The sequence below is a fragment of the Henckelia pumila genome, chromosome 3 (genome assembly GCF_033568475.1).
Source record: "Henckelia pumila isolate YLH828 chromosome 3, ASM3356847v2, whole genome shotgun sequence".
NCBI lineage: Eukaryota > Viridiplantae > Streptophyta > Magnoliopsida > Lamiales > Gesneriaceae > Henckelia > Henckelia pumila.
The window spans coordinates 37,355,942-37,383,568 of record NC_133122.1 but is presented as its reverse complement, the minus strand read 5'-3'; the positions used below and the strand labels follow the sequence as shown (position 1 = coordinate 37,383,568).

The 27,627-nt window shown below is 29.7% G+C and overlaps 2 protein-coding genes across 2 annotated transcripts; one reads left to right on the top strand and one right to left on the bottom strand.

The window, feature by feature from the left end:
- The first annotated feature begins 7,597 nt into the window (after nucleotides 1-7,597).
- LOC140888488 (uncharacterized) lies at nucleotides 7,598-9,246 on the top strand. Its single transcript, XM_073296177.1, has 6 exons — nucleotides 7,598-7,663; nucleotides 8,232-8,295; nucleotides 8,452-8,576; nucleotides 8,642-8,704; nucleotides 8,798-8,922; nucleotides 9,007-9,246. Exons 1-6 carry the CDS (start codon nucleotides 7,598-7,600, stop codon nucleotides 9,074-9,076), a joined length of 513 nt encoding a protein of 170 aa, XP_073152278.1. The 3' UTR covers nucleotides 9,077-9,246.
- A 9,787-nt stretch (nucleotides 9,247-19,033) lies between these two features.
- On the bottom strand, nucleotides 19,034-19,501 carry LOC140888487 (uncharacterized). Its single transcript, XM_073296176.1, has one exon. The coding sequence runs from the start codon at nucleotides 19,499-19,501 to the stop codon at nucleotides 19,034-19,036; it is 468 nt and encodes a 155-aa protein (XP_073152277.1).
- Between the last annotated feature and the right edge of the window lie 8,126 nt (nucleotides 19,502-27,627).

The window sequence follows — 27,627 nt, the reverse complement described above, 5'->3', positions numbered from 1 at the left end:
GTGCACCCCCAAGTTCATCACGAGGTACTATAGTAGGTTGTGGAAGTATTATATATGGGCGCTAAAGCCTAAAAGATGGTAAGGACATAAAATTAGCAAAAAAATATAACAAGAAACTTGAAAAACTAATTATTAGATCGAAAAATTGAAATTTTGATCTGATGTGTTTGTTGATTTACGATGTTTGATCTTTTATATCAACAAATTTATTTTTAGCTCATTGTCCTTCTTTTACGTGGTCAGTGCATGCAAAATAAGCAATCTCTCCCGTGAAAATTAGACTGAAATTCGCAAATCAAAATTTACTAATATAAATAAAAGATACAAGAGAGAATAACTGAGTAGCTCTCTTATGAAATGATCTCACGAATTTATATCCGTATAAAATTTTGAATTGATATCAAAACCCCGAATATTATGAATATTTTGTTGTTATATTTACCTTATAAACTTCATTTCTTATAATTAAATAAAATGTATCATATTGGTTTATTAAATTAGATATTGATGATTATGTTCTGATAGGATCGGTCACGGTGTGTAGAGGGGCGGTGAATACACTTTAAAACAGTTTAGTGATATGGGATTGAATTCGATCGGTTTAGTGATAGAATTTCAAGCTTATCTTGGTGTCTAATGTGATTTGACAAACAATGAATATGCGAAAATATATCAAATTACAGATTTGAACACTTACTATCAAACATTTTATGCAAGGTGAAGAGAATAGGTAAACTGAAAAAGATACAAGCAGATGTTTATGGATGTTCGAAGATTTCAAATACTCCTACGTCACCCCTTCTTCCATCTCGAAAGGATATCACTAGAAGACTTTGAATTTTACAAGTAACAAAACCCCGATCCGGTTTAGGACTTAAACACTGCCTAAACAAGAACTTCTAGTATAACAACTCAGTTTCAGTCCTAGACTGATGATGAAACAAGGATGAATACTACTCGACTTCTTTTGCACAAGATTGATCCTTCACTGATCAGATTAATATTTAGGCATTTGTGCTTCGAATTCCTTGATTGGCTTTTAAGCTTTTGAGATTCTGAGATGTTCTTGTTGTAAACAAAGTGAGCAGAAATTACAGCGCGAGAGAGCACCTCTTTGATCGATCTGAATTTCTATTTATACCCTTGGATGTTAACGGTCATAAATTGTTAGGACCGGTTGAAAGTCTAGAGGGGGGGTGAATATACTTTTAAGCAGTTTAGTAGAAAATATTGAACTCGATCGGTTTAATGAATGAGTTCAAGACTTATCTTAGTGTCAAATGTAATTTGACAAACAAAGTATGTGCGGAAAAATGTCAAACTGCAGATTTAAAGCACTGGGTGAAAATCAGTTTAGGGTGGTGTGATAATAGTGAGTAAACTGAAATGACACAAGTAATTGTTTATGGATGTTCGGAGATTTCAAGATTTCCTACGTCACCCCTTCTTCCACCTCGAAAGGATATCACTAGAAGACTTTGATTTATACAAATAATTTGCACAAACCCAATCCAGTTTAGGACTTAGACACCGCCTAAACAAGAACTCCTAGTATAACACCTTAGTTTCAGTCCTAGACTGATCGTACAGTAGAATAAATATAACTCAAAATATTTAACACAAAGATCGACCCTTCAAATGGTCAGAATAATGCTTTGAGTGTTTGTGCTTCGAGTTCCTTGATCAAATCTTGATCGTAAGATGCTTTTTATTCTCGTAGTAATGGCAGAGATATCAGCACATCAGTAGTCTTTGAATTTTGATCAAGATCTCTATTTATACCCTTTAGATTGCCAACAGTCATAAGTTTGAATTGTCCTTCTGATAAGATTTGAATTATTCCCGTTGGATTTGTCACTATTATCAACGATTCTTGGAGCCGACATTCCCTTAGTATCGCGGCACTACCTTCTGCAGAGATGTCAGAGTACGGATGATCTTATCCGGAAATAGCACGGTAGTAAACTGTTGTGAACACCTGAAGCAATCAGTTTGACAAGGGTAAACTGATGGATTCAGTTTAGCGAGGTAAACTGCTTTGTATCCCTTTAGCGCGGTCGTTGATGGTTCAATTTAGTGTTTCAGTTTAGCAACGTAAACTGTATTTGTATGCCATAATGACATCATCATTTTCTGAATATCAGTTTAGCCTTTTTGTAATTGCTCAAGTAGTTTGGCTTTCTTTTGTAAATACCAAAACTAAATTTCCCAACATAAATTTAAATTGAGTTTTCAGATAGAGTTTTGAATTATTTCCGTTGTATTTGTCACTTTCAAGAACAAATTCAGGAGCCAACATTCTCCTTTGCATCGCGGCGCTACCTTCTGCAGATTGTGTCAGAGTACGGAAGATCTTATCCAAAAGTGGAATGGTACTAAATTGGTGAGGGTAAACTGATGGAGTCAGTTTAGCGTAGCATTTTCAGCTAGTTGAGCAAGGGCGCAGTTTTAGTGCGAGGCAGTTTAGCTTCTGTAAATCAGTTTATTGTCTTTTCATTTGGTCTTCTTTTAGATCAGTTGAGCTTCGTAATTGTAAATATCAAAACTTAATTTTCCAACATGTTCATTTAATTATTAACCCGTATGTAATATTTTATTTAATAAAAATATATATATAAACTTTTCTTAACAATTAGCCTAGTTTTTGATTCTCAATTAAAAAAAAACAATTAGACTAAGACCTCTAAATTTCTGAAGATGGCTCTGTTTATACTAACTTGTGGAGAATTCGACCAATATATCTGAAATAACAGGTTTTTTATTATATAATTTTTTATGCAAATTAAATGGTATTTTATCATGATAATCAATTAAAAATTAATTTTAAATTAAATTAACCTATTTCCAGAGAAATTATTTCTTTAAGCAGATTAATAGAGCACAATTTTGAAACAAAAAATATTAAGTTTTGAGCCGATGGGTTTTTTTGGAAATAAAATTCGATAGAACTTGTAAATAGATTTCAAGTTTATGGGAGAAATGTTTCCAGAGTGGATTTAGTTTCCCTAAATATTTTAATAGGCTAATCCGATTATTTAAGAATGTTAAAAAAACTAAACTGAATTACGTGTGGATCGGCAAAATTAATTAGGAACAAATAAAATTGATACTTGGTAGACTTCTGTTTATTTTTGCTGCATAAAGTCACCATCACTTGGTGCACCCCCAAGTTCATCACGAGGTACTATAGTAGGTGGTGGAAGTATTATATATGGGCGCTAAAGCCTAAAAGATGGTAAGGACATAAAATTAGCAAAAAAATATAAACAAGAAACTTGAAAAACTAATTATTAGATCGAAAAATTGAAATTTTGATCTTATGTGTTTGTTGATTTACGATGTTGATCTTTTATATCAACAAATTTTATTTTTAGCTCATTGTCCTTCTTTTACGTGGTCAGTGCATGCAAAATAAGCAATCTCTCCCGTGAAAATTAGACTAAAATTTGCAAATCAAAATTTACTAATATAAATAAAAGATACAAGAGAGAATAACTGAGTAGCTCTCTTATGAAATGATCTCACGAATTTATATCCGTATAAAATTTTAAATTGATATCAAAAGGCTCACCATGGACAAAATAAATATTCCCATTTATATGTGTTCAAAAATAAACCTTATGTGTGTGTGTGTGTGTCCATTCATCCATTTGTTCCATTCGATATTTGGGAAAAATAAAAAATAAACCATGGCCATTATAATCCTTTTCTAATAATAAAAATCACCACCTCTCAAACCACAATAATCTTTTCTCTTTAACTAAAATCAAATTCATAAGTCCAATCAAAAGAAACTAATATTAATTTATAAGAAATGCAATTTATCACAGCCGACAAAATAGGAGAATGGAGCAAAGTCGATGTTACTGGAATTTGATACTATTAGGTTATTCCAACTCAAAATTCTATGCAATAAAAATGATCATAATCGATATGCATGTCTCGAACAAATTAAGAATTTGTACTATAAGCTAAAATCGTATCCACATGCATGGATTGATTAAATCGATGAATTTATATGTTCTTGATCAAATTATTGTTCATAAAACATAATATTATTCATGAAAAGGATATGGTTCAATTAATGCTACGTATAAATACACAAATTAATACCACAACCTTATAAATTTTATCCCATAGTGAAAAAATTGAATTAATTAATCCAACGTATAATTATTAAGCCGCCCAATAAATCACGACATTATTAGTTCTATGTTGATTGCGTATAGCATCAAATAACCCTTAGGTTGCGTTTGGATTGAAGTATTTGAAATCCATGGATTTCGATTATAATTTTAGTGTTAACAATGAAACATAGAGAAATCTCAAATTCATAACTTAATTATTTACACATTACTTAGATGGATTAAAAAGGATTCTAAATCACCACTTTATTGGATGAACTTAAAATTCATCCTAACTACCATGAATTACCATATAAACATAAAATAAGTGGATTTGATGTTTGTGGTGCTACTTCTCTAAACAACGTAGAGCATAAAAATGTTTAAAAATTGAAACTATTTTAAATTTTAATTTAGAAAAAAAATTGATAAATTATATACAAAAATGGACAGAGGGCGTGGTGAGAATTTAATAAAATATATAGGGATAATATGAAAAAAGTAAAATATCAAAATAAGATCTTTTTTAAAAAAAGCAAAGGTGACCTTACTTTTTTAAAAACAGCTTATAAGCTGTCAAACAACTTATTTTGATAGCTTATAAGATGTTTGACAAAAAAATTGTCAAACAAATTTAAAGAGCTTATAAGCTTTGAAACACCTTATAAGCTATTTTTAAGAGCTTATAAACTCTCCCAAACACACTCTTAACAAGTTATTGGTATTTTAATAGTTTAATTTTTTTCGTATATATTTCTAAGAATTTTATAGCATTTAGAGCATGCAGAAATTTAGTTAGGCAGGGTAGGATTAAAAATAATATTGAGTCGTGAAATATTTTTTAAACAAGGATGTCTTTATTTAAGAGACAAGATTTCATCCACTCCGCTAACAGGAGTTCAGGAATATTACTAAAAATGGTCACACCATTTGTATCTATTATTGATCACAAGATTTTATCTTTATTATAAATTAAGCACTTCGAAATAAACATAAAAATCAAAATTTCACTAATTCTATCATGCACCCAATTTATCATCATTATTCTTTCTTATGTTTTACTGATATCTGAGAATTAATAATATGTAAAAACAAACGTCAGTGGTATCAATATTAGAATTGAACATGTCTGGATGTTTATCTAATATACATCCAAAAAATAGCAATTGCAGGTTTCGTAAAAAAAAAAATGCATTAGGATTGAGCCAAATGAGATGAGGCAACACATGCATAGTAAAAAAACGAAAATGAAAAGCTAACGATCGAGACTAAATTGTACTTGCATTAAATTGAAATTGTCAAATCCTATAATCCTATTTATAGCATAACCATTGGCACCACACACGCATCCCATAAAAATACTTTATTTATATGGACACTGTATATATGTTTTATTTTTATTTTGACATATAATATTTATAAAATAAAAACATAACACGAGATTAAGAACATATTTTTATTTCAACATATTACATATTTAATGTTTTAAATAAGTTTAATTTTGACAAAATTAGACATACCAAGATATCAAAATTTGTTACTTTACGTGAATAATCTCCATAATAATATAAATACGGAAATACCTACCTAGATATGATCATAAAAATGTATATTTTAAGGGTAGTTTATGCTATACGCAATTCATGACTTATAAGTAGTGGCATGATTTATTGTGTTTTATAGCATATTAGACTTTTATATATCAAAAATTAATTATCTGATCAATGGATCACATTATTTTATGGCAAAACTGCAATTTTAGTCTTTTATGTTTGTCACTTTGCGATTTCGGTCGTTTATATTTTCATATTTCACTTTTAATCATGAATGTTTCGATTTTTGGTCTTTTTTATTCGAAAATGCTTACGTGGCGCTATACACGTCAGCTCCACATCAGCACTGCATCAGCGTCACATCAGCGCCACATCAGAAAAAGGACTAAAATTGTTAAAAAAAATAAAGATAGCGGACTAAAACTGAAATCTGAAAATATATAGGACCAAAATCGCAAAGTGGTAAAATATTCAGGTCTAAAAAAGCAATTTTCCCTTATTTTATTTTAAATGGTATTTTAAAAGGGCAACTTGTAGATAACTCCCTAAGTCTAACATAAGTTTCAATTTACTCCCTATATTTGTCTTTCCGAAAATGCCTTTGTCTTTATTTTAATCATTATTATTTTTTGAATTATCAAATATAGAATCGGATTCAAAATCTGATTCGCTTGATTCATCAAGATAATAAATATTTTCATCGTCGGATGAAAATTCAATTGTTTCTACTGGATAGAATCCAATAGTATATATTTCTTCAAGAATTTTAACTTTATTTTTCTTTTCGTTTCGTTTTGGACATTCATTCGCATAATATCCTTCTTCGTTGCACAACCAACATGTGCAATTTTTTCCTTTACCCTTTGGGCAAGGTGGTTTTTTGTTATCAAACTTTTTATAAAAATTTTTTTTATAAGGTTTTCTGAAGAAATTCTTTTTAAATTTCTTTTTCTTATAAGGAATGAATTTTCTATTAAAATGTTTAATAGATTTATTAGTTTTGGTTTTTTATATCTTTTTAGATGTTTGTGTGACTTGTATGTTTTACAGCCATACTTCTTTACTGTGAATTCCATTTTATCACAACAAAGGTTATTGTTTTGTTTGTAGGATTTATATATTCTTTTATTAAGTGTTACTTCATGACATTATTTTTTAGTTGCCAAGTGTTCTTCGCTGGATTATATCTTTGTGTTTTGATTTTTGGACGAGTGCTGATTATCACTGTTGCTTTTTTTTTTGTTGTTGTCTTTCTTAGTTCATTTATGGCATGATACGTGTTTATGTGCGCTGATGAGCTGCATTCGATCCAATCAAAATCCTGTGAAGAACATAAAACAGATAATAGAACTTGGCCTTTTGGTTTTCTCGTTTCTCTCCTTATCGCTCTCATTATCAATTACCAAACCCTAGCCACCATAACCCTCTAGCCGACTTCAAATCGAGAGCGGTTGCAGAAAGAGGAGAGCCGCGGCAACGAAAACCATGTCTCTGCCATTAAAACCTACAGATCTAAGATCGAATCCGAGCTCGCATCTATCTGCCATGGAATTCTGAAGCTACTCGAATCCAAACTCATCGAATCCGCTGCTAACATCGATTCCAAGGTCTTTTACTTGAAGATGAAAGGAAATTATCATCGTTATGAGGCGGAGTTTAAGATTGGAACCGGCCGAAAATAAGCCGTGGAGAACACACTGTCTGCTTATCAAGCGGCTCAGGTTAATCCTCTTTTCTCATTACCAAATGTTAAATAAAAAAGAATACTCAGGAAGGATTAATAGGTACCAGGTAATATGTTCCCGCTTTTATCAGTGCTGTTCTTGTCCCTATGATTGTTAGCAAACAGTCTGGTGTGGTGTCGTTTTTTAACAACGATAAAAGTCACTGGAGGTTTGTAGTTTGGCTCCAGTGACGCACATGCCTGCAAGAAATTTCTTGCTGATTAGAGGCTGTGAACATATTATTGAAGCAGCATGTTATGCAGTAAGTTCAGGCTGAGGAATTAAGATGGTGAAACCCCCTCACGGACCTTTTGAATTGCATCCAACTCGAACAATAGCACTTGATAAAATTGCCCTTCACTTACACCATCCCTGTTCATTATCTTTTACTAATTAGTATAATGTGTAATTAAGATTGTCCATCATGCACTATAATGCGTAATTAAGATTGTCCATCATGCACTGTCACTTCACAAACATGCACTGTCACTTGTGGTTTAATAAGTGCTCTATGTGTTTTAATTCGACAAGTACGTTTCCTATACTAAATCTGTTGTAGTTTATTGTTGGTGTTATCTGTTTGCTTTCTTTCTTTAGTTTACGTGGAAATCTGTGATTAATTGCCATTCTTTGAGAAAATTATTTAGTTTCTTTTTTTGATTTGACAAACGTTAGGCATGGCTTGAGTAATCATACTTGTATGATATGGAAACTGTTCCAAGAACCTATGTTTATTGTTGTGGTCTGGCGTGGCTTGAGTAATCATACTTGTATGATATGAGAACTGTGCCGAAAACTCAAGTTTTATGTTGTGGACTGTGGTCTTGTAGATTTCTCATATTGCATCAGGAGAAGGATGGCCTCTGATCAATGACTGTTCGGCGAACATAACATGTAGGATTTTCAAGTTTTTACCTATTGACTCGTATGATTAGTTTAATAAGTGAGATATAAACGGTATGTTTGTGATTTTTTTTGCATCACCTATCACTCATGAATAATTGTTTTCCCCCACTGGGATATGATCTTCAAGTTTTCTGCTACGGACAGTTGGTTTTGAATTATGGCATCTGGAGTTGGTTGTGGGATCCGTTCTACTTGTGTCATCAACTCAGTTCTTGCTATTGAAGATATGGCCAGATTTTGCAAAGTCTAGTGAAACAGCTAAGCAACTGGTATATCTATTCATCTTCAACTCTTCATTGTCTTGTATGTTGTCTTTAATACTATTTAGTCTTAGGTTCTTACATCCTTGGAACCTCTGGATTACTTAGTTGTGGCATTTCTCCCTGGAATAAGTGAGGTAAATCTTTGTTTCCCATATCGGCATTTTTTGACATTATGTTATCATAGAAACCCTGTTAAAAGTCGACATTTCTTGATGTGGATTGAGCAGGAACTTCTTTTCCGTGGTGCGCTATTACCACTTTTTGGGATAAACTGGACGAGTATACTTGCAGTTGCTGCCTTATTCGGCGTATTACACTTGGGAGGTGGTCGAAATTACTCCTTTGCAATTTGGTACATCTCATCAGAGTCATCTCTATCCCATTCGGCCATACCTATATGTAGCATTCCCATGTTTAATATTGTAGTTTTTCTCAGGGCAACATTTGTTGGGCTTGTGTATGGTTATGCAGCGGTTTTAACTTCGAGTGCCACGGTGCTTTTTTGATGGGTTTTTAGTGTATATTATTATGTTATTGCATCACTTTGACAATCCATCAGTATATAAGAAATCACTTGAAGGGACTTGGGAGGGCAGCCAATATCTTTGATGATAATGTGAATTTTTGTTGGTTTAGCAACATAAAATTGATCCCGTACAAAGATCATATGATTGCCTGTTGCTAATGTACTCTTTTATTTCAGGTATCGCAGTCTCTTTATGATGGGGTGATATATTTGAATAGGCATCACATAAGACAGTTGAAAGAACAGCGGAGAGACAAAGCTTCGAGATTGAGAACACGAGGTTTGAAGGCTGTAATGAGGCAAGTCGTCGGATACTTCGATTTGCAGTGTGTATTGAATTAGAAATTTAATTTCAAGTGATTTGTAATACTAAAAAAATTGTATATTAAATTTTATTTATGAAATTTTAAATTTTGGATTATTTATAATATTAGAATTTATATAAAAAATTTTACTTTTTTTTGTTTATTATATAGAAAATGACAACGGATAAAATCCGTTGTCGTAGGGGGTCTAAAACCGTTGTAACTAATGGTGTTGTTAAAACTACGACCCAAATCCGTTGTCTTTGAGGGAAACGACAACGGATTTTATCCGTTGTCGTAGGTGCGCAGTTTTGACAACACCATCAGTTACAACGCTTTTAGACCCCCTATGACAACGGATAAAATCCGTTGTCTTTTAGCGTTTTTCTTGTAGTGCCTCCTAAAGTTTTAGCATAAGGTTTAGTTAAGAATTCATCTTTACTGTTTATTGGTATATTAGGTATCTTATTAAAGATACTTAATTTATAATGTTCCTTTTATCAGCATCTATTAACTGATAATAGTTTGTTTCATAATCACAAATAAATTCTTCTAAGTAACATAAATTTCATAATTTAATATTATCTAGAATAAAAATTGCTCTATTTTGTTCTATGTTCTTAGCTACCAGATTAGCATCATTATTAGATACTCCTAAAAATTCTTGATACAGGGCATCAACGAATAGTTCAAAATATCGATGTCCTGTCATTCCTTGTGGTAGATTAGTAATTACTAGGTTTTCACCCCAAGTTCTTACTGCTCCTACCAATGTCATTTTTATCATCCCATGAGTTAAGACTTGAATATTCTCACTTTTATCTAATAATGGTGTTAATTGAATTTGTACTGATAGTTCATTTGCCCAATGATCTATCTTTGATTTTCTTTCTTTAGCTGTTGAACAACCTAAATCTAAAATATTTTGTTTCACAAATCCTGATGTTTTTGATTCTCTAAGAATGTCTCTAACATCTTTATAAGATCCAGAGTATTGGTCTCTGTTATATTTAAATTCTTCATCATTTCTTCCGCCACTACCTTCTACATTCGTTCGTAAATTTAATCGTGGTCTAAAATCATCTTCGGATTCTGATTCTGAAATATCCATATCTCTGTATTGTTCTGATTCCTGATGTGAATAATATAATTCTTCTGTATTTATTCCTATTTGTTCAAAATCAGATTGGTCTGTTTCACTAAACATCTTCATACTTATGTTTGACATAACTAAGGGGATTTCTATACCATGATTCAATTTTGAATGGTGGTTCTTCTTCCATTTTTTTTTTTCCTTTATCTATTGGAAGAACTTCCTTAAGATAGTTTAATATTTCATTACTATGTCTTTCTTGTTCAATTATTAATCTAGTCGTTGATAAATCAATATATTCTTTGAAATTTTTCTCTAATTCTTGTATTGATAGATTGATCTTATTAATATTATTTTCTAAATCTCCTAGATTTTTTTCTAATTTTATTAAGGATGTCATTGTGATGAGGTTGACTCATTAACAATAGCTTGTTTAATTTTAAGAATATTTTGATTCATAGCTCCAATCTTTTCAAGAATATCTTCATCATTTCTAGCAAATGATAATGATCTTCTTGGTACAGACTGTTTTGTGATTTGAAGGTCATCTGAACTTCATCTTTTATAAGGATTTATTTCTTCAATAAATGCTTTTCGAGGGTGTTCAATTTTTGTAATATTTTCAAACATTCTTTCAACAGAAATAGTTGGTTTTGTTGAAATTATTCCTGTTTAAGAATTATTACTTAATGCTAAACCGACAACATAGTTTATATTGATCGGATGATTTCCTGTTAACATTAGATTATTTTTATAAAAGTAATAATCTAATGTTAAAACGTCATTTATGTTTTTATCAAAAAGAGATATATTGTATTGTGGGTAAATACAAAATTTCATCTTTTTGTAACATAAGTTTCCTTCAATTTTTCCAAGGATAGAATCCTCAATATTACGTATTCTTTTGTTACGAACTGTGATTTCAATTGGTGTATCTATTCCTTCTCGATAGTGAGCTGATACTATTATTTCAATTCCTCCGATATGAACATATTTTAGTTCAGATCGTTTTTTTTCACTGGCTTTTGCCATGATGGTATCAATATCTTGAGTTGTTAATAACTTCAGGGTATTAGACCTTAATTCGTTATTTATTTTACAAGATCATTTTTTTGTACGAATCGAATAATAAATTAAATTTTTTCTAGGATTAATAAAATTTGAAATCTTGCTTAATATTCCTGGTTGATCTATTAGATTAGTTTTTGAACTAGAAAATCCTGTTTTCTATATTTCAGCAAACTTACTTCGATTAAATATAATATTCAAATTATATTCTTGATTTTTTTCAGATTCATCAATCTGGCTGTTTTGATTTGGAATTGTTACTTCTGTCATTTAACAGATGATAGAACTTTTTAATTTTCTTAAAGCTATTAGAAGTCTTTTTGTTGAATCTATTTGTTCTAATAGATTCTGAAAATCTTCGAAATTATCAATTGACAATTCTTAAGATGTTTCAAATTGTTTTCACAATTTTCTATATCAAAATTTATATTTCGAGAATATAAATTAAAGATATTTGCTTTTGTATTTTCATATATTTTCCATTTAGTAAAAATTGTTATTTTTACTATTTTTTTTTGTTGATCGGGTTTCGATAACAAAGTTTATTCTTATGCATAACAAATTTTTATGACTTCAATTTCTTCGTTCTCAGAAATTTGAATTATCATTTTCCAGTTCCTTGAAAAATGTTCTACTTTATGGTTTTTGAGATAAAAGATTTGAAGATCTTTTATTCTATTCCATAATTGATTTATTTGATGTAAAACTTTTAGTAAGATTATTTTATCAAATAAATTTTTAATCTCAATGTCTAAAGTTAATCCAGGCATTAATAATTTGTTTCAACCTGGCTCTGATACCAGGTTGCGGAATACCAGGTTATACCAGGTTGCGGAATAATCTTGAATTCTTGCATATTTCTAATTTAAGAGTCATTCCTAGACATATTTCGGATTTATTTATAACAGATAAATGACTTGTATCCAATTTGGTTCCATTCATCAGTTACTATTAAGAATTTTAATTGATAAACTGATTCAAAAATAGTTAAATCAAAATTATTTATATGAAATTCATGAAATGTATCATATTCATGATCATTTTCTGTTTCAAACCTGTTTTTAATTATTAATCTTTCATTTCTTATAAAGGATGATGACATGGTTAATGTATTTTGAATATTTCTTTAAATTAAGGGCTGCAGGAGGTTTAGGAAGGTTACCTTGATTGAATGAATCTTAGTTTTGAGCAGAGACCAAATCCTTGCTTTCCCTTAACGATCAATTGATCAACTGGTACTTGCTCTATGGATCTCCAGGTTTACTCTAAACATAAATCTTCAATGGTTGGCTTTCTACCTTATTCTCCTTACGCCCTGCTTGTTTAGTTATTAGTCATAGGGATTAATTTTTGTTTTTATTTTTATGTTTCTTAGTTTCTGATAGTTTTCATACGTCTTGTATGAACCAGATTGTAAGAAACTTAAGAAGAGAGAGAGATACTCAAACTTCACTTGTTCAATTACAGAACAAAACATCTCCTTTTATAGGCGTGGAGAAACGCATACATAATTAAAAATAAAAGGGAAGAGGGGGACCACCCGACACTACATAATGGAAAACAGCTCATTTTACATCTGAGTGGATGCCTTTCACATGTGGTGTGGTTCACGATTTTATTTGTTTTTACATTGTGTCACTTTCTGAATCACTGGTACATTCGGACCATTTTTTTATTGGTTTGTCTTCTTTGACAGCTGATTCTTCTGTCTGAATGGGTTGGCAATGTCCACATTTATGAGTGGAAATTATTGTTCCTAGTCTTTGACATAGCATTTGTTGGGTTTCTTGAGTCATGTCAACTCTTGCTTCATAGATTGGAGCTTCGAATTGAGCTAACATGTCTTGTTTTTTCTTTTGGATTGTCTCCTTGTGTCCAGTGGTTAATAAAATTTTACTGGTTGCAAAATTTATTTTTACCTTTGAGTTTCCATCAATCTTTTCTGTCTTTGAGATCATGTCAATCAATGTATTTATTTTTATCTCAGGAAGTGTTGAGATATTCATTACTGGTTTCTCTTCATTTGATCCTTCGAATAAGAACTTGTCCTTTTGTTTTCGACATTGAATGTATACCATTGGTTGATAAAATTTGCTATCATCCCAATCTGGAAGGTTTGAGTGAATACTCAATGTTAATACTGGATCGTCTTTGAAGACTGCTTTCTTGAATTGAATGATACTATTCCTCAACTGATAAGGAAATAGTTCTATTTCTTGATTGTTTGGACTGACTTCTAGCCCGCTTAATAATCCGTTTGAGAAGAATCTTGCAAATTCATGTGCTGGAGCGCCTTGTAATGTTCTTGCTCTTGATATATGTTGTGTGTCACAAGTCTGTAGCCAATGACCTGCATTTGTCTTAACTGTTCTTAAATAATTTAATGTTTCGAAAAACTCATTCTTGAATTTTTCTACAAAATTTGTTTTTTTAAAAATTGGTTTTTGTGGTCTTAGATTGACCATCTTTCTTCCTCTTTTTTCAAGGGCACTTTTGAACGTCCTTTCTTTTTCTTTTTTTTTTCCTCGGTGCTGGCTGTGACCACCGGTTCTTTTTTCTTTTCTTTTTCTTTGTTGTCAGTGTTGGCTGTGACCACTGACTGTTTCTCATTCATCTCCATTATTTTATCAAATGGAGTTGCTATCTTTATTGGTGTTCTTGGTGATGATGATGATGATGAGGTTGTCATCTTTTCTTTTATCCTCTGAATTTTTCCTTTTACATTTTTTTTCTTTTGTTAAAGAATTTGAATTTCTTCTTGTATGTCGATCAATATTTCTTCTAATTGATTTAATGTGTCCATCCTGCACAAGAAAAAAGATATATATATATATATATATATATATATATATGGTTAGAAATTTAACTCTTTATCATGAGTAACTCGGATAGTTTTATCATGCGTATCATTGCATTTATGAATTCTTTTTCAAGAATTGAACCAATCTTAGATTGATTGTTTTACTCATAGAGTAATTTAGTTTCTGAATATAAATCTCATTTCATCAATTTATATTTCCCATGCTTTCTGAGGCATGTTCGGATGACTGAAAGTCATATAATAATTTATGTCTCTGAATATATATCTCATTTCATCAATTTATATTCCCCATGCTTTCTGAGGCATGTTCGGATGACTCGTGGTCATTTTTTGGATCACTTAGGATCTCTTTTGTTATTCCGTTACTACGGATAGTATAATTTGGATGAAGTTCTCTGGTTAATGCGTTGGGTAATGAATTATCCGTTCCTTTAACATGTTGGATCTCGAACTGATAATAGTTCAATTCCAATTGCCATCTAATTAACTTTGCTGCATTTCTCCATGCATTTCTTGATATTTTTCTTGTCTTGAAATATGTTAAATTCATATTATCCGTTCTTACTAAAAACGGTTTAGAAATAAGATAAATTTCATAAGTTCTAATCGTAAAAATTAGAGCTAGTAATTCTTTTTCATTTGAGTGATAATTTAACTGTGCACCTTGAAAAGTTTCTGATGTATAATTGCATAATTCTTCATTATTTCTAGTAGCTGTTTTAGTAAGTTTTTCTAAATTTCTTTCTACAGTATAAGCTTTTAAACATGCTCCCCAGTATTCATCTGAAGCATCTGTTTCAATTATTATTATATCCTTATTGGAAGGGAAAATATAATTCAGGAAGATTACTAATTATTTTCTATTTAATAGTGTCTATATAATTAATATTTTCTTTAGAGCATTTTCACTTATAGTCCTGTTTAAGTTTTGTCTGAAGAGGTTTTCTGATTTCTGCAAGTTTCTTAATGTAATTTCCAGAATAAGTTAATAATCCTATAAATCTTCTTAATTGATCTTTATCCTTGATTTCATTAGAAAAATCATGAATTTTCTTAAGTATATGTTGTTGTAAACAATGTTTTCCATCTTCTATTTGTAATCCTAAATAATTTATTTTTATTTTAAACAATTGTGCTTTCTTTTCAGAAAGTATAATTCCATCTTTATGACAAATATCTAATACTGTCATGAGGTCTTTATAATGTTGATCTAGTGTTTTTGAATAATTTAATATGTCATCTATATAAACACAACAAAAATCTATATATGCTTTAAAAAATTCATCCATATATCTTTGAAAGATACCTGGTGCTTGTTTAAGTCCGAAAGATAATACAGTCCATTGATACTGTCCTTTTGGATAACTGAATGCTGTAAGTAATTTTGTTTGTGGTTCTAGTTGAATTTGCCAGAATCCTGATTTACAATCTAAACTGGAAAAATATTTCATTTCTCTTATATAAGATAATAAATCATTCTTATTTGGGATATAGTATCCGTCCATAATTGTTGCTTTATTCATTTTTTGATAATCAATTACTATTATTTTCTTATCAGTATCTTTCTTACTGACATAAAAGGCTGGTGAAGAGTGTGGACTCTTACTAGGGATGATTATCTTAAGTTTTAGTAATTCTTGAACCTCTTTTTCAAATATTTTTACATCATCCATGTTGCATCTTCTTGGTGTTTCACGGATTGTGATATTAGGGTCTTTAAGTTTTATTGAAGCAATGAATTATTTTTTTTTCTTAATTTTGTCCTGAGGATATTCAGAACAAATATCATGAAATTTTTTCATGATTTCTTTTTCAGGATTAATCGTTAAAATATTTTCTATTTTTAGTTTTATTGGATTTGTATTTCGTTTATGAAAATTCTTTGTAAATCCTTCATTTTCTATACAAAATGTTGTTCGTATTTTAGGAATGTAAATCATTGAAGATCCTTTGTTTAAAATTATGTGATTTTTGAATTGTGTAAAAGGGAGATAAAAAAATTATTTCATATTATAATGTCCATTCCTGATTCTATTTGGTATATAATGGATATTACAAATTTTGTTTCCTCAATTTCTATTTTTAATTTTTCTGCTACTGTATCGAGTATTATTATTGATTCATCTCATATTCGGACTTTTAATCTTTTATCGTATTTCTTCCAATAATGATTTGGAAGTATGTGTTTGCTTTCTAAACACATACTTGCTCCTGTATCAACATAAGCATGTATATGATATGGTTTATGCTCTTTGATTTTAATTTGAATTTTTATATAAATACTATTTGGATTTGTTTTGTTTTTAGTATCCATTCTCTCAATTTTTTTTTACTGATTTATGAGGATTTTTAATAGATAAGGGTATAATGGGTATTTTGAAACAAAAATTCTCTCTCCAGGGAGTTTAAAGTAAGTTTTATTTGTGTAGGGATTTATAAATAAGATGTAAATTGGTTTAGGGAGTGATTGTCAATTAACCCATTTTAAAAACTTTATAAAAAAAAAAAAAGACATCTAGATATCACAAATTAAACTGATATAAAATTTTTAATTTAATTTTTTCACCATCCTTATTAATGGTCTGGATGATCAATCAAGAAAGTAGAAAAAAGATCCACAAAAAGTTTAAAAAAAAAAAAAAACTTTGTTGTATTATTCGGTTCATGTATATTTTCTCCCATATAAAAACTATGCCTGACTAGCTATATCAAAATTTAATTGGAGGAAAAGCTTGTTTTCCACAAAATATATACGTAAATCAATTTTTTTTTAATTTAACCGCTTTATACTTTTGATAAAGACCCCCTCGTTATTTTTTTCCTTAAAAAATAGTCATTAATTAAAAAAATACAACAAAATTTCTATAAATTAATTGTCTAAAGTAATAATTTCTCTAAAAAAAATATTTTTCACGACTTAAGCCAGTTTATTAAATCAATAATTTCCATAAAGTAATAATATAATAAATTTTCGAAAGACTCTTATATATATATATAAGGTTCGATCAGTATCATAAATTAATAATTCTCTAAAATTACAAAATATAACTAGGACAACTTAGTAAAATGTATCTATTGACGTTCTCATTGCATCCAAACATTCCAGTGTTGCATGAAACACTCCGTGCTCGAGTGACTTTCGTAGGAACCGCCATTACTAGTGCCATCCGATTGGTGGCCGTTTAAAGTAACTTCATATGTAGGGTAAATACATGTATCAATTGGTTTATATAGTATAAAATTCCGAGATTTTTTAGTTGAGTTTTAAAAAAAAAATATTTGAAAAGCTGTAAATATGTGCTTTTAAAAAAATATTTATTTTGACTTAAATAAGTGTTTTTAAAATTAAACACCGCAAATTTATCCAAACATATTTGAAACAATAAAAATGTTTTTTTTAATTAAAAAAACATTTTTTCTCTTCTAACTTTTTATTCCATAGGCACTCTAATTCTTTGCTAACTAATCAACACAGAAGAGATATATAGAACCACAAAAAGAACCAAGTCGTCGAGATTCAAGACCTTAGATATATTTAGGCAACACTAAAGAAGGATTAGCGATGAATTTAGATATAATCATGCACACTGAATTTCTCCCTTGAAAGTTCTATAGCTAATGGCCCATGAAATTAAGTTATATGAAAACCAGCTGCATCACATTTCCTTACCAAAATCAATTAGATCAAAAACTGATGGTTTTAGGAAAATTGCCCACGAGAAAGATGCTTAAATTAAGGAACGATATATTTTCACATAAAATTGCTTAATTTGATTGAAAATTAACTTAAACTGATTATTATAATAAAACATCATTATTTTTTTTGGCCAAGATATAATATTATATTACATTTTATTAACTCATAATTATTTTAAATCAAACATATATATATATTATATATATATATATATATTATTTTGATTTTATTTAACCAAAAGGTTTTATAAGGTATTAAATATTAGCATTATATATCCAAATAATATGAATTTTACTATTTGAGAAATATTTGTTTATATTATATTATATTATATATATATATATATAACTACAATTTTGATCATTGCACCCTACGGTGAAAAAAATTCGTGAGCGACTGCTAATTGCTAAATTAACCACGGTAGTAAGTTTTTTTAGGGATTGCTAAAATACCCTACCGTGTTTTAGCAGCCGGTCATGAAATATGCTTAATGGACGATACATTTTCCCTAAAAATAGATTAATTTGATTGAAAATTAATTTAAAATGATTATCTTAATTCGTCATGTCTCATAATGCACCGATCCCTTAGAGTAAGTAACTCGTAATAGATATACAAAGATGTCCTTACTTTCATATTTCAATAAATTTATTATTTATCATTTATAATTATTTCATCGGGGTTTTCCAAAAGTTTTTAGCAGGTGTGGATTTTTGAATTTGTTCACTAAGCAAGTAGTAAATTAGACGACAGAGAAAGAAAAATAACAACACAAAAGGAATATTAATTTCAACATGCATGCGACAACTTCTCCTTTATTCAGAACGATTAATTAAGCATGCATGAGTAGCAAGTAAATTATGTAGATTTACTTGCATCATAATATATTATTGAACACACAAAAGACACAGGAGATGAGCTTGGTAACTCACACATACTACAAATTTAGCTTGTTACAGTATTGTCTGGACCACAACAAATAAACCCGTGACAGTTTGGAGAAGCAACCCAAGAAGTCCAGAAATGAGGTTTCCTGTCAAAGTCAATGGAGCTCGGAGGATTCCGGTGGTCGGCAAGAGTGTACAGTTGGCAACCGGAAGCTGGACGGTTGCAAAACAAGGAGTTGATCCGCCGAATAAAAGTACCTCAGCAAGATCCAGAACTGTAGTGAAAAATCCGTTAGTATCGGTGAGCACAGTGGCAAGGCTAGTGGTGCCGCCGTTGCAAGTGATGTTGACATTCACCCCTCCGAGGCCAACACAGGTAGGGCAAGAGTTGCCATCTACAGAGCAGAAGAGGCGGCCGGCCACCTGAATGCCACCAATTGAGAGGAGGGAGGCCTGAGAATATGGAAGAACCGAGGCCGCGAAGATGAGGAAGAGGACGAAGATGGCGCCGGTGGAGGCCGAAGGGAATGCCATTTGATATATATATGATGAAGTATAATGTGAAAGATGATGGTGTTGGTGTGTCCGTTGGCTTGAAGGAAACATCTATTTATAGATTTTTTTTTTGTGTTTTTGTTTCATGTTCATTTCCATATATGCCCAAGTCAACTTTGTATATTTGTAGGGCTAACCAACCCTCAAAAAATATAAATTTAATAAAATCAATGCATGCATGCATCAGTTATTACATTTCAAATATATTATTAAGCTACAATTTAACTCTCTACATCTTTTTAGTTAAAAGCTTAGTTTTTTTCCACGGCCGTATACATATACATATATATATGTATGAACTTCATAATTAGGTTTATATTGTTTTTAGGTAAAATGAAGCTGATCTACAGCAGCTCCTAAGGTGTAGATATTACATGATCGGATTACACATTTTAACATAATATATACATTTTTAACACGTTTTTTAAACAATTAATTAATGTACTCATGCATGTGTGGCCATTAAAATTTCAAATATACTATCAGTTTAAGCTAATGGAACTCTTTTTAGTTAAAAGTTTTACTCTTTTCCATGACCATAATATATATATATATATATATATATATATATATATATATATATATGATAGTTTTGATCATACGCAACTAGCTAGTGTGCAGAATTTTTTTAAGTGAATAAAACATAATATTTTAGGGTGTGTGAGATCAAATATATATATATATACACACATACACAGTAGCCCCTAAGATGTAAATATTACGTGACCGATTGCTTTTTAATATAATATACATTTTTAACTCTTTTTTTTACAGTTAATTCAAGTACTCATGTGTGACCATTAAAAATTCAATTTTCTAACTCAAAATTTTCTTACAACAGATTATGTTATAAGGTGACACTACTTAGATTTTATTATCTTTTTATTCTTATTGATATGTTAATTCTCAGTTTTTAGATTTTATTTTAGTAAGAAAAAACCCTTAAATGTATTTTCAAGTATTTGTTATATATGAACGTTATGTACCCAGAAAATAGTTTTACAGTTGATTTCAAGCACTCCTACGTCACCCCTTCTTCCACATCGGAAAGATATCACTAGAAGACTTTGATTTATTCAAATAATTTGCACAAACCCAATCCAGTTTAGGACTTAGACACCGCCTAAACAAGAACTCCTAGTATAACACCTTAATTTCAGTCCTAGACTGATCGTACAGTAGAATAAATACAACTCGAAATCTTTAACACAAAGATCGACCCTTCAAATGGTCAGAATAATGCTTTGAGTGTTTATGCTTCGAGTTCCTTGATCAAATTTTGAGCGTAAGATGCTTTTTGTTCTCGTAGTAATGGCAGAGATATCAGCACATCAGTAGTCTTTGAATTTTGATCAAGATCTCTATTTATACCCTTTGGATTGACAACAGTCATAAGTTTGAATTGTCCTTCTGATAAGATTTAAATTATTCCCGTTGGATTTGTCACTATCATCAACGATTCTTGGAGCCGACATTCCCTTAGTATCGCGGCATTACCTTCTGCAGAGATGTCAGAGTACGGATGATCTTATCCGAAAATAGCACGGTAGTAAACTGTTGTGAACACCTGAAGCAATCAGTTTGGCAAGGGTAAACTGGTGAATTATTCAGTTTAGCGAGGTAAACTGCTTTGTATCCCTTTAGTGCGGTAAACTGCTTTGTATCCCTTTAGCGCGGTGGTAGATGGTTCAATTTAGTGTTTCAGTTTAGCAACGTAAACTGTATCTATATGTCAGAATGACATCATCATTTCCTGAATATCAGTTTAGCCTTTTGTAGTTGCTCAAGTAGTTTGGCTTTCTTTTGTAAATACCAAAACTAAATTTCCCAACATAAATTTAAATTGAGTTTTCAGATAGAGTTTTGAATTATTTCCGTTGTATTTGTCACTTTCAAGAACAAATTCAGGAGCCAACATTCTCCTTTGCATCGCAGCACTACCTTATGCAGAGTGTGTCAGAGTACGGACGATCTTATCCAAAAGTGGAATGGTACTAAATTGGTGAGGGTAAACTGATGGAGTCAGTTTAGCGTAGCATTCTCGGCTAGTTGAGCAAGGGCGCAGTTTTAGTGCGAGGCAGTTTAGCCTCTGTAAATCAGTTTATTGTCTTTTCATTTGGTCTTCTTTTAGATCAGTTGAGCTTCGTAATTGTAAACATCAAAACTTAATTTTTCAACATGTTCATTTAATTATTAACCCGTATGTAATATTTTTATTTAATAAAAATATATATATAAACTTTTCTTAACAATTAGCCTAGTTTTTGATTTTCAATTTAAAAAAAACAATTAGCCTAAGGCCTCTAAATTTCTGGAGACGGCTCTGTTTATACTAACTTGTGGAGAATTTGACCAATATATCTGAAATAACAGGTTTTTTATTATATAATTTTTTATGCAAATTAAATGGTATTTATCATGATAATCAATTAAAAATTAATTTTAAATTAAATTAACCTATTTCCAGAGAAATTATTTCTTTAAGAAGATTAATCGAGCACAATTTTGAAACAAAAAATATTAAGTTTTGAGCCGATGGGTTTTTTTGGAAATAAAATTCGATAGAACTTGTAAATAGATTTCAAGTTTATGGGAATGTTTCCAGAGTGGATTTAGTTTCCCTAAATATTTTAATAGGCTAATCCGATTATTTAAGGATGTTAAAAAAACTAAACTGTGGATCGGCAAAATTAATTAGGAACAAATTAAATTGATACTTGGTAGACTTCTGTTTATTTTTGCTGCATAAAGTCACCATCACTTGGTGCACCCCCAAGTTCATCATGAGGTACTATAGTAGGTGGTGGAAGTATTATATATGGGCGCTAAAGCCTAAAAGATGGTAAGGACATAAAATTGGCAAAAAAAATATAACAAGAAACTTGAAAAACTAATTATTAGATCGGAAAATTGAAATTTTGATCTTCTGTTTTTGTCGATTTACGATGTTGATCTCTTATATCAACAAATTTTATTTTTAGCTCATTGTCCTTCTTTTACGTGGCCAGTGCATGCAAAATAAGCAATCTCTCCCGTGAAAATTAGACTGAAATTTGCAAATCAAGAATTAACTAATATAAATAAAAGATACAATAGAGAATAACTGAATAACTCTCTTATGAAATGATCTCACGGATTTATATCTGTATAAAATTTTAAATTGATATAAAAGGCTCACCATGGACAAAATAAATATTCCCAAATCTTTAAAACGAAAAATTTATTTACCTAAGAGATATATAATGTATATACAACACATCAATATTTGGGAAAAATAAAAAATAAACCATGGCCATTATAATCTTTTCAAATAATAAAAATCTCAACATCTCAAACCATAATAATCTTTTCTCTTTAACTAAAATCAAATTCATAAGTCCAATCAAAAGAAACTAATATTAATTTATAAGAAATGCAATTTATCACAGCCGACAAAATAGGAGAATGGAGCAAAGTCGTCGATGTTACTGGAATTTGATACTATTAGGTTATTCCAACTCAAAATTCTATGCAATAAAAATGATCATAGTCGATATGCATGTCTCGAACTAATTAAGAATTTGTACTATAAGCTAAAATCGTATCCACATGCATGGATTGATAAAATCGATGAATTTATATGTTCTTGATCAAATTATTGTTCATAAAACATAATATTATTCATGAAAAGGATATGGTTCAATTAATGCTACGTATAAATACACAAATTAATACCACAAACTTATAAATTTTATCCCATAGTGAAAAAATTGAATTAATTAATCCAACGTATAATTATTAAGCCGCCCAATAAATCACGACATTATTAGTTCTATGTCGATTGCGTATAGCATCAAATACTTTTAGGTTGCGCTTAGATTAAAGTATTTGAAATCCATGGATTTCGATTATAATTTTAGTGTTAAAAATGAAACATAGAGAAATCTCAAATTCATAACTTAATTATTTACACATTACTTAGATGGATTAAAAATGATTCTAAATCACCACTTTATTGGATGAACTTAAAATTCATCCTAACTACCATGAATTACCATATAAACATAAATTAAGTGGATTTGATGTTTGTGGTGCTACTTCTCTAAACAACGTAGAGCATAAAAATGTTTAAAAATTGAAACTATTTTAAATTTTAATTTAGAAAAAAAATTGATAAATTATGTACAAAAAATGGACAGAGGGCGTGGTGAGAATTTAATAAAATATATAGGGATAATATGAAAAAAGTAAAATATCAAAATAAGATCTTTTTTAAAAAAAAGTAAAGGTGACCTTACTTTTTTAAAAACAGCTTATAAGCTGTCAAACAACTTATTTTGATAGCTTATAAGATGTTTGACAAAAAAATTGTCAAACAAATTTAAAGAGCTTATAAGCTTTGAAACAAATTATAAGCTGTTTTCAAGAGCTTATAAGCTCTCCCAAACACACTCTTAACAAGTTATTGGTATTTTAATAGTTTAATTTTTTTCGTATATATTTCTAAGAATTTTATAGCATTTAGAGCATGCAAAAATTTAGTTAGGCAGGGTAGGATTAAAAATAATATTGAGTCATGAAATATTTTTTAAACAAGGATGTCTTTATTTAAGAGACAAGATTTCATCCACTCCGCTAACAGGAGTTCAGGAATATTAATAAAGATGGTCACACCATTTGTATCTATTATTGATCACAAGATTTTATCTTTATTATAAATTAAGCACTTCGAAATAAACATAAAAATCAAAATTTCACTAATTCTATATGCACCCAATTTATCATCATTATTCTTTCTTATGTTTTACTGATATCTGAGAATTAATAATATGTAAAAACAAACGTCAGTGGTATCAATATTAGAATCGAACATACCTGGATGTTTATCTAATATACATCCAAAAAAATAGCAATTGCAGGTTTCGTAAAAAAAAAAAAACATTAGGATTGAGCCAAATGAGATGAGGCAACACATGCATAGTAAAAAAACGAAAATGAAAAGCTAACGATCGAGACAAAATTGTACTTGAATTAAATTGAAATTGTCAAATCCTATAATCCTATTTATAGCATAACCATTGGCACCACACACGCATCCCATAAAAATACTTTATTTATATGGACACTGTATATATGTTTTATTTTTATTTCGACATATAATATTTATAAAATAAAAACATAACACGAGATTAAGAACATATTTTTATTTCAACATATTACATATTTAATGTTTCAAATAAGTTTAATTTTGACACTATTAGACACACCAAGATATCAAAATTTGTTACTTTACGTGAATAATCTCCATAATAATATAAATACGGAAATACCTACCTAGATATGATCATAAAAATGTATATTTTAAGGGTAGTTTATGCTATACGCAATTCATGACTTATAAGTAGTGGCATGATTTATTGTGTTTTATAGCATATTAGACTTTTATATATCAAAATTAATTATCTGATCAATGGATCACATTATTTTATGGCAAAACTGCAATTTTTGTCTTTTATGTTTGTTACTTTGCGATTTCGGTCGTTTATGTTTTCATATTTCAGTTTTAGTCATGCATGTTTCGATTTTTGGTCTTTTTTATTCGAAAATGCTTACGTGACGCTATACACGTCAGCTCCACATCAGCACTGCATCAGCTCCACATCAGAAAAAGGACTAAAATTGCCAAAAAAAATAAAGATAGCGGACTAAAACTGAAATTTAAAAATATAGAGGACCAAAATCGCAAAGTGACAAAATATTCAGGACTAAAAAAGCAATTTTCCCTTATTTTATTTTAAATGGTATTTTAAAAACTTTATTAAAAAAAAGACATCAAGATATCACAAATTAAACTGATATAAAATTTTTAATTTAATTCTTTCACCATCCTTATTAATGGTCCGGATGATCAATCAAGAAAGTAGAAAAAAGATCCACAAAAAGTTTTAAAAAAAAAAACTTTGTTGTATTAATCGGTTCATGTATATTTTCTCCCATATAAAAACTATCCCTGACTAGCTATATCAAAATTTAATTGGAGGAAAAGCTTGTTTTCCACAAAATATTATACGTAAATCAATTATTTTGTTACTTTAACCACTTTTTACTTTTGATAAAGACCCACTCATTATTTTTTTCCTTAAAAAAGAGTCATTAATTATAAAAGAATACAACAAAACTTCTATAAATTAATTGTCGAAAGTAATAATTTCTCTAAAAAAATATTTTTTCACGACTTAATCCAGTTTATTAAATCAATAATTTCCATAAAGTAATAAGATAATAAATTTTCGGAAGACCCTTATATAAATATATGGTTCGATCAGTATCATAAATTAATAATTCTCTAAAATTACAAATTATAACTAGAACAACTTAGTAAAATGTATCTATTGACGTTATTTGTTTCTTCTTGAAATTCAAATGTAATTGAAATTTGACTTTAATTCAATTTCATATCTAATTTTTCTCATTGCATCAAAACACTCTAGTGTTGCATTCTTAAACTGTGACAACAAATTGTGAAAAATTGTTTACTCTATAACCCTTGAGCTTCCAATCGTTAGTAATTGCACGTTGTTAGCACCCACATGGAACCCTCCGTGCTCGAGTGACTTTCGTAGGAACCGCCATTACTAGTGCCATCCGATTGGTGGCCGTTTAAAGTAACTTCATATGTAGTGTAAATACATGTATCAATTGGTTTATATAGTATAAAATTTCGAGATTTTTTAGTTGAGTTATAAAAAAATATATTTGAAAAGCTGTAAATATGTGCTTTTAAAAAAGCATTTATTTTAACTTAAATAAGTATTTTTAAAATTAAACACCGCAAATCTATCCAAACATATTTAAAACAAATTAAAAAAACATTTTTTCTCTTCTAACTTTTTATTCCATAGGCACTCTAATTCTTTGCTAACTAATCAACACAGAAGAGATATATAGAACCACAAAAAGAACCAAGTCGTCGAGATTCAAGACATTAGATATATTTAGGCAACACTAAAGAAGGATTAGCGATGAATTTAGATATAATCATGCACACTGAATTTCTCCCTTGAAAGTTCTATCGCTAATGGCCCATGAAATTAAGTTATATGAAAACCAGCTGCATCAAATTTCCTTACCAAAATCAATTAGATCAAAAACTGATGGTTTTAGGAAAATTGCCCACGAGAAAGATGCTTAAATTAAGGAACGATATATTTTCACATAAAATTGCTTAATTTGATTGAAAATTAACTTAAACTGATTATTATAATAAAACATCATTATTTTTTTTGGCCAAGATATAATATTATATTACATTTTATTAACTCATAATTATTTTAAATCAAACATATATATATATATTATATATATATATATATATATATATATATATTATTTTGATTTTATTTAACCAAAAGGTTTTATAAGGTATTAAATATTAGCATTATATATCCAAATAATATGAATTTTACTATTTGAGAAATATTTGTTTATATTATATTATATTATATATATATATATATATAACTACAATTTTGATCATTGCACCCTACGGTGAAGAAAATTCGTGAGCGACTGCTAATTGCTAAATTAACCACAGTAGTAAGTTTTTTTAGGGATTGCTAAAATACCCTACCGTGTTTTAGCAGCCGGTCATGAAATATGCTTAATGGACGATACATTTTCCCTAAAAATAGATTAATTTGATTGAAAATTAATTTAAAATGATTATCTTAATTCGTCATGTCTCATAATGCACCGATCCCTTAGAGTAAGTAACTCGTAATAGATATACAAAGATGTCCTTACTTTCATATTTCAATAAATTTATTATTTATCATTTATAATTATTTCATCGGGGTTTTCCAAAAGTTTTTAGCAGGTGTGGATTTTTGAATTTGTTCACTAAGCAAGTAGTAAATTAGACGACAGAGAAAGAAAAATAACAACACAAAAGGAATATTAATTTCAACATGCATGCGACAACTTCTCCTTTATTCAGAACGATTAATTAAGCATGCATGAGTAGCAAGTAAATTATGTAGATTTACTTGCATCATAATATATTATTGAACACACAAAAGACACAGGAGATGAGCTTGGTAACTCACACATACTACAAATTTAGCTTG

Bases quoted from the DNA above. Each gene is read 5' to 3' on its own strand.
- LOC140888487 (XM_073296176.1), bottom strand. From the start codon at position 19,501: ATGGCATTCCCTTCGGCCTCCACCGGCGCCATCTTCGTCCTCTTCCTC.
- LOC140888488 (XM_073296177.1), top strand. From the start codon at position 7,598: ATGCCTGCAAGAAATTTCTTGCTGATTAGAGGCTGTGAACATATTATT. The intron at 8,296-8,451 runs GTAGGATTTTCA...TGCTACGGACAG, and splicing joins CTGTTCGGCGAACATAACAT to TTGGTTTTGAATTATGGCAT. The intron at 8,577-8,641 runs GTATATCTATTC...ATTTAGTCTTAG, and splicing joins GTGAAACAGCTAAGCAACTG to GTTCTTACATCCTTGGAACC.